This window comes from Pan paniscus, chromosome 5 (genome assembly GCF_029289425.2).
Source record: "Pan paniscus chromosome 5, NHGRI_mPanPan1-v2.0_pri, whole genome shotgun sequence".
Taxonomy (NCBI): domain Eukaryota; kingdom Metazoa; phylum Chordata; class Mammalia; order Primates; family Hominidae; genus Pan; species Pan paniscus.
Genome location: NC_073254.2, coordinates 142,773,745 through 142,781,739, shown reverse-complemented (window position 1 = coordinate 142,781,739; position 7,995 = coordinate 142,773,745). Strand labels below are relative to the sequence as shown.

The 7,995-nt window shown below is 38.9% G+C and overlaps 1 protein-coding gene across 2 annotated transcripts; it reads right to left on the bottom strand.

The window, feature by feature from the left end:
- Positions 1 to 1,346: 1,346 nt before the first annotated feature.
- FABP7 (fatty acid binding protein 7) lies at positions 1,347 to 5,838 on the bottom strand. 2 transcript variants are annotated; one of them, XM_003827599.5, is made up of 4 exons: positions 5,539 to 5,809; positions 4,943 to 5,115; positions 4,221 to 4,322; positions 1,347 to 1,700 (listed from the first exon to the last, which is right to left on the bottom strand). In XM_003827599.5, the coding sequence occupies exons 1-4, from the start codon at positions 5,609 to 5,611 to the stop codon at positions 1,650 to 1,652; spliced, it is 399 nt and encodes a 132-aa protein (XP_003827647.1). In that variant the 5' UTR covers positions 5,612 to 5,809; the 3' UTR covers positions 1,347 to 1,649. The 2 variants fall into 2 exon arrangements, with proteins under 2 accessions (XP_003827647.1, XP_008951184.1); XM_008952936.5 differs by lacking the exon at positions 1,347 to 1,700 and having other exon boundaries at positions 4,053 to 4,322; positions 5,539 to 5,838.
- Between the last annotated feature and the right edge of the window lie 2,157 nt (positions 5,839 to 7,995).

Genomic DNA, 7,995 nt, shown 5'->3' with positions numbered 1-7,995 from the left:
CTGGGATTACAGGTGTGAGCTGCTGTGCCTGGCCAGTTAATTGAACTTTGAATTAATTTATAAAAACTTACTAAAACACAGGGCTGATTAAAAATGAATACAGTATTACATATAAGTGCTGAAATATATTTACCTCCCTAGCCTCCCAAGAGGCTAACAAAGAAAAGGAATGATCGGGGAGAATAAAATCTTGTGTTTTTGTTTCAGAAGAAAAGTTAGCTGAAATATTAATTTTGGAGAGGAAATAAAGAGAAATATTGCAAGATTTCCAGCTCTCAATATTATTTACTACACATGAGAACTTGGACATGCAAATCTAATCTTCAATTTCCTTATTGGTAAAGTAAAAATAAATAATACCTGCCTTCTTGCTAAACATTGTATGGTTGAGAAAATGTATAAAAAGCATTTTGTAAATGATGAAATATGTAAAATATTTGTTTGTTTGTATTTCACAAATTCAGACCCCAGCCAGATACAAACAGGTATTTAATTTGGTTTGGTCAACTCAATCACCTTCCCTTTCTTCTCCCCGCCCCGCTCCACCACCCCGAAATTTTGAGTGTCTTTATGCACAGCACTCCATTTGCACTCTCATTGACTTTATCCAACTCAGTTTAGTTGTCTGGAGAAACATTTTTTATAATCCAGGATAAAATTCACTCCCTTTCTCTATTGCCTTTCAATAAGAAATTTTGATTACATGATATTTTGATTATATTTACCTTTTAATAAGACATTTTGATATACATCATTTTGTTTCTTCAAACCGTTTCTTCTAAAGACACTACTTCCACCGGGCGCAGTGGCTCATGCCTGTAATCCCAGCACTTTGGGAGGCCGAGGCGGGTGGATCACCTGAAGTCAGAAGTTCAAGACCAGCCTGGTCAACACGGTGAAACCCCGTCTCTAAAAAATACAAAAATTAGCCAGGCATGGTGGTGGGCGCCTGTAATCCCAGCTACTCAGGAGGCTGAGGCAGGAGAATTGCTTGAACCCGGGAGACAGAGTTCGCATGACTGCACTCCAGCCTGGGCAACAAGACTGAAACTTTGTCTCAAAAAAAGGAAAAAACGACACCACTTCCGTAGCCCAACCCACTATACAAGGCTTCTCTGGGTCCTGGCCAAATGAATTTTACCATCACAGATTCTTCATGGAAGGCTCAACCAAAACTGTGGCATTTCTGTATTTTCTAAGGCTTTTGCTTATTTTTTAAATTAGTATTTTAAACAAAGTGCTAATTTTTTCAGCCTTACTTTATGCTATATGAGTGACTATTTTACTTAAAATTGTCTAATATAGAATTCTTAGCCAGATTAATGATATTAGAAACAACAACAAAATTTCACGTGTAAGATTTTTATTCAAATTTGATTTACATTCCAAAAGAAATTATAAAATGTATTCACTTGTTTATAAAAAAAGGGGGGGGACAAAACTTTAATTCAAATTATAAAACATGATAAATTTTCAGATTAAAATTGGGCAAGTTGCTTGGAGTAACAAGTTTTTAAATCACCATTTTCCACCTCCACACCAAGGATAACCTTCTAATTAATGATCAGCCATGTTGTAATAGGATAGCACTGAGACTTGAGGAAACAGAAAAACTGAAGAGCTCTTCCAAGCCCCGACCAGGAACATTTTTATGCCTTCTCATAGTGGCGAACAGCAACCACATCACCAAAAGTAAGGGTCTGCAAGGTTCAAAAGATAATCAAATCTTTTTATACAGGAACTTCAGTCACCGAATTTTAAAGATCATCATATATGTGATCTAAGTATTATGCAAAAGAATGACATTTACAAACACTAAATGCTGCATAAGCATTTCACATCTTGAAAAGAGACCCTATGTTGATATACAGTTTATGTCTCTGAAATGAGAATGAAGCAAACACTGGGATTAGCACTTTAGATTCAAGTCAAAAGAATTTCTTTAGCCTTAAATTATCAGGGTAATTGAGCAGATCAGGTGTGAGAAATGGAGTGTCTACGTTGTTTTCTCAGCTATCTGCTTTAAAAGTGAATGAGTTTTATAATAGGTTTACATAACAGTTTTCAATTCTTAACCTAGATAAATTTTGAATAGCCATTAGAAAATCCAATCATTTGAGCTGATGGTATTTGGAATGACTTGTTCCAAAATCAAGAGGAACATGTAAAGGTACAAATATTCTCCTTGTTTTGGTTGTCATGGTTTAGCCTATGTGAACGCAGGTAGGTAGGTGGATAGGATGCGGAACATCAGCTCTATTACTCTAATGTCAAATCTAACTTGAAGAGTTATTATAAAACCACTTTACAGAACTTAGGGGGTTTTGGTGCTCATGGTTTTCATGTATTGATGTGATGTTCAGGAGTATAGTATATCCTTGTAGTCTATTGCTTTAGTCTTCCTTTTTGAACTCAATCTTGCCTGATCATAGTCATGCATGCCACGGTTGAGCTATCTACTTTTCTGTGTTCTGGAAAAAAATGGAGGTAAAAGCATAAAGGAGAACTTCAGAGCGAATCTTTTAGAAATGAGTCCTTTCTTTTATTGATTGTTGCCAAAAAATGTGAGCAAATATCCTTTAACATGAAAGGAAAACTGTCCCTCTGCTCCCCACCTCCATCTCCACAGAAACATGAATATCTCAATGCAGAACAGTGCTGATTGCAGTAGTCAAGGGGAGAAGGAAACATGAGTCCCCATTCTTAAACAACAAAACTTTCTCTGCTGTCATCGTACAAGGACTATGTAAAGCATTCTCACACCCTCCTCCAAAATTGAATGAGCCTACCCACCTATGTCAGTATCATCAATATACCATTGCAGGTCACACAAAAAGTGTCTGAGGAAGGCTTGGTGAAGGCATAATATTTCTCCTAGTTTGTGATACTACTCCATCATTAGATAAATTATTTGTTAATTATTTTATATTTGATCAATTTAGGACAAAAACAGGGGGTAAAGTCTTGTAAAGATGGAGTCAGAAATGGATCAGAGTGATAACAACTGTAAGCCCAACAACCTCAATGATTGCCAGGAGCCATCCGGGAAGTAGGAAGAAGAAAGGGAGGGGGCCCGCAGAAGGACGGCAGCACTAGGGTCGCCTTGATCTCAGGCGTCTAGCTTTCAGAACTGAGAAAATTCATTTCTGTTGTTTTAAGCAACCAAGTTTGTGGTACTTTGTTGTGGCAGCCTTAGGACACTAATAAATCCTCTTTTACAGATAATTCCTAGTAAGTAAGAAGAGGCTGATTGAAAAAAATATTTTTCATGTCTACCTAGTATTGAATATATATGTTTAAAAGGCATATTATGCATTCGAGAAAAAAACTGGAAAGAAGTAACATCAAAATGGTTCTCTTTGGGGGCTGGGAGCCTTGGCTCAGGCCTGTAATCCCAGCACTCTGGGAGGCCGAGGCAGCAGGCAGGAGCATCACTTTGAGCTCAAGAGCTGTAGGCCAGCCTGGGCAACATGGCGAAACCCCGTCTCTACAAAAATACAAAAAAATTAGCCCAGCGTTGGTGGCTTGCACCTGTGGTCCCAGCTACTCAGGAGGCTGAGGTTGTAGAATCGCTTGAGCCCATGAAGCAGAGGTTGCAGTGAGCCAAGAATGCACCCCCCTGCACTCCAGTCTGGGTGACACAGCAAGACTTTATCTCAAAAAAAAAAAAAAAAGGGTTATCACTGATGAGAAATCAGAGGGGATTTTAATTTTTTTGTTATACTTTTCTGTTATATTCTAAATTATCTGCCCAGAACTTGTGTAACTTTATAAATTAAAATATAAACTGTTTAAAGATCTCTTATTACAGGAGCTATAAAGTCATCTGTCTGAGATTCTCTTATAATAGCAATTATCTTTATATATTTCAGTGATTATGGGCTTTATATTAAATTTTATTTGAGAGACATCCATAGTTATCCTACAAAAAATCTTTTGACACAGTTTTAGGCAAATCAATGGCAACTTTTATTTTTTTAACTACACATGAATTTTTCTCTTTTTCTACAATCAAAGAAGTTGAGCTGAAGAAGAAAATTAACCGGGATCTTTTTGTTTCCCCTGTTTTACATATAGTTAAAGAACCTTGCCAGTGATGTATTATTAAAGAAGGAAGGAAGGAGGAAGAATGGAAGGGGGAGGGAAGAAGAAGGAAGGAGGTGAGAGGTGTGCGGAGAGGAGAAAAAAACAAGGAAGAATGGAGAATTGTCATTACTTACCATAACCATTTTGCCATCCTTAATTTCTCTTACAAAATTTGTTTCTTTGCCATCCCATTTCTGTATGTGAACAAGTTTGTCTCCATCCAGGCTAACAACAGACTGAGACCAACAACAAAATGCAGAACATAGCAATAAATACAATTCAGATTTCTGATACGGAAGACAAATGATGTGATTTTTGAAAGAGTTGTGTAATTGAATAAATCATGATCAATTAATTATCCTATCGTTATTTCTATTACTTCTAGATTTTCTATTATGTAAATTTGATTAAAAAGTATACATCTAAATACAAAAATTTAATATATTAAAAACAAAAATCCTAAACTAGTGCTTTGCAGCTAGTCGTCCCTCTAAAGAAAGCCTTAGAATGGGGCAAACTGTCTATTTAGTCAATCTGAGGCAACCTGGGGAATTAAACAAAATGCAATCTCTCTTTCAAACAAACCTTATTAAATATTTTCTGAAATACAAGTTTGATATAAAATGTGAACAGTATATGGTAAGAGACAAATACAACTGAGATTTATGCTATAGCAAGTACCCATTGTTCAAAATATAACATATGCACACTAAACTAACTTTGGTGTATTTCTCCTTGGATTGAAATACTGAAAATATTCTACACTTTCCAACATCTTAAAAAAAACATGCACTGGAAATCTTTATCTTTATTCCCCCCTCCCCATCCCCACTCTGGAGAAGAAGCAGTTTCTCACCTTACAGTTTCTATCATCTGCAGTGGTTTCATCAAACTCTTCTCCCAGCTGGAAACTAATCTCCGTGTTCTTGAATGTGCTGAGAGTCCTGATGACCACTTTGTCTCCTTCTTGACTGATAATTACCGTTGGTTTGGTCACATTTCCCACCTGCCTAGTGGCAAAGCCCACGCCTAAAATAGCAAAGGGAACAGTACAGTCTGTAGCGACTTCCAAAATAACTCACAAAGCAAGAATCTGCTTTCTGATTCTGGAATCCAGGTTCTAAAGTGTAAGTTTCATTAGAACATGATTAGCCCATTAATCATGTAAAACACTACTGTGATAATAAGTGGATGCAGAAGAAAACCAAAAAAGTCAGAGAAGCTTCATATTCTCCACGGAATAGCAAATGTTCTGTTTTTATTGGCCCTGGGTAAGAAGGCAAGCAAGTGCCACATTAAAAATCCATTCAGTGGAAAATGCATAGCCTAGCATCTGATCAGGACAATGTGATCTGTCTTTGCCTCTTACTGACCTGATGAGTGAAAAATGGAATCTGCAGATATCTAAAGCTGCACGTTAAGAAGAGAACAGCCGGTCTTATTGTTACCTACCTAGAGCCTTCATGTACTCATCAAAGTTCTGACTGTCGGTCAGCTTCCAGGTAGCACAGAAAGCCTCCACCATCCTTGCCCTTTCCCCTCTTTAGAGACAGGAGCGAGGATCTTCTGGTTTAATTGCCACTGCAGCTCAGAAGACCCTTTACACATCAGCAAGCAGCTCCTGCCTTCTTATTTGGAAAGAGGGTGGGCAAAAATCCAGTGATTTAAATTGCAAACACACCCCTCCAGTGTCCCTCTTTCCAAGAGGCTGTCACAGAGAGAGGAGAAGGGAAGGAGCGCTCGAGTGAGGCTCCAATCCTCTTTGTGATTGGCTCAGGCCACTGGGTTAGCGGAGTAGGTCGAGTTCCTCCCAATCCTCACACTACAGCCCTTATGCCTGAGAAAGCTCGGCAGGGATTCAATGGGGCTGGAGGCAGGGAACGGGAAAATGAGAGAAGGGCTTTCAGGTTCGGTGAGAAAAAACTTGGCAAAGGCAATCTCAGACTGCAAGGAAAGAAAAAAGATGCACAATGGGGCATTCAGATTGATTTCCGTTAATGACAAAGCTGGTCACAAATGAGGACCCCCTTAAAGAAAACCACTGAAATGCCAGACTTTGCAGACAAAGGAGAGTGAATAGTGTGTGTTATTTTCTCTCATAGTTACAGGGAGAGCGAAATGCAGGCTAGAGTAGGCCAAACTGAAAAAGAGGGCGGGGAGGAGGTGTGAATGCCTTCCCTGGATATACTGGTTGAAGGCTACTACTCTGACTGTCAATGAGGAAGCACACCAATTTGGGTCCTTTCCCAACACAAACCGAGAGAATTTAAAGATCCCGTTGTCTTTTCTAAAAATGTGAGAACGAGACTGAGTTGGAAAAGGGACCTAAGGAAGAGTATGGTTAGGACTTACTAATGAGGTACAAAAATAAATAAAAGAATGCTTTTCCCCCCGACCTCCTTGAATAGATTATAGAATCCATGTGGAAAAACTGGACAGAAGATTATTTAGTAAGACTTTAAATTACCTGCATTCTAGGACCTTTTGATTTCCTGAGGCCACATCTACACAAATACAATCTGTGTACATTTGTTGGGAGTTACTGATGGGGAAGGGCAGGAACTGGAGGAGCGGTAGGAATCAGAAGGGCTTTGGTTTCAGTTTGCCCTGGCTCAGGGTTCCCCAAGAATGGCAAATACCTTGAGGGTTCTAAGTAGAGTATTTAAAGGAAGTCTCTGAAATTCCCCTTCACCCAAAGAGATTCCTTCCTGACTTACTAGTGCTGACCAGCAATGAAAGCAGCTTACCTGCCTCTCCTGGGGACAGAGCAGGAGAATCCGACTTGATATTCCCTGCCCTTCTCTCTCCCCTCCCAATTAAACTGCAGCCCAGCACATTTCTACCCAATCCACACCAGATCCAACAGAGAAGGCTCAGAAGGCCTCCTACGCTAGGTGGCGGCTACATGATTCTTCTTTGGTGTCTCAAGTGCGCTTGTTTAACAAAAACTGTAGTCTTCCTTCACAACTGCTTTTCTTCCAATTTTCACTTTATTTGTGACTGATACCACCATGCACCCAACTGTACAAGCCAGAAACCTCTGAATCATTTCTAATACTTTACCACTAAAATCAAACTTAATGTCAAGGCCTATCTCTTTTGCTTTGCTAACAGAAAAACCAAACTCTGTAAAATGTTTTACAGAAGTTTACTCTGAACCAATATAAGCAACTGAGGCCCAGGGAAAACACAAACCCAAGAAGCCTTGGGAAAGTGGTCCCAAGGTGGTCAGATTACAGTTTGGTTTTATACATTTTAGGGAGCCAAGAAGTACAGTCAAAAACATAAATCAATACATGGAAGGAATACATTGGTTCAGCTCAAAAAGCTGGGATATCTTGAAGCTGAGGGCTTACAGCTTATAGATGAATTCAGAGATTCTTTAATTTGCACTTAGTTAAAGGAATAAGGCTCTAAAACTTGGAGTCCACATAAAAAAATTATATTTATTTATTTATTTATTTATTTTTGGAGACAGGGTCTTGCTCTCTCACCCAGGCTGGAGTGCAGTGGCGCGATCTCAGCCCACTGCAACCTCCACGACTCAAGTGATCCTCCCACATCAGCCCTCTGAGTAGTTGGGACAACAGACATGTACCATTATGCATGGCAATTTTTTTGTACTTTTAGTAGAGTCAAGGTCTTGCCATGTTGCCCAGGCTGGACATAAATGTTTTATATTAACAAAAGGATGCTCTGTGGCAAGATGAATGGCCTAATTCTTGCCTTGCATTACCTTAGATCTTGTTTATAGTTTGGTGTCTTATTGACACAAAGAGTCTGTTTTGTCAGTTTTATAGTCTCTATTTTAACATGAATGCCTGTCAGTTGTGTCTAAACTCCAAAAAGTCAGAAGTATGTCCGACTTCCCTTCCTTTTATGGCCAGGAATTCAGGTTTTAAGGGTTTT

What these genes read in the sequence shown, in the direction of transcription:
- FABP7 (XM_008952936.5), bottom strand. Translation starts at nt 5,611, where the DNA reads ATGGTGGAGGCTTTCTGTGCTACCTGGAAGCTGACCGACAGTCAGAAC. An exon ending in TGAGTACATGAAGGCTCTAG is followed by an intron (nt 5,116 to 5,538) that starts GTAGGTAACAAT and finishes TTGCTATTTTAG; the next exon opens with GCGTGGGCTTTGCCACTAGG. An exon ending in CAGATGATAGAAACTGTAAG is followed by an intron (nt 4,323 to 4,942) that starts GTGAGAAACTGC and finishes TGTTGGTCTCAG; the next exon opens with TCTGTTGTTAGCCTGGATGG.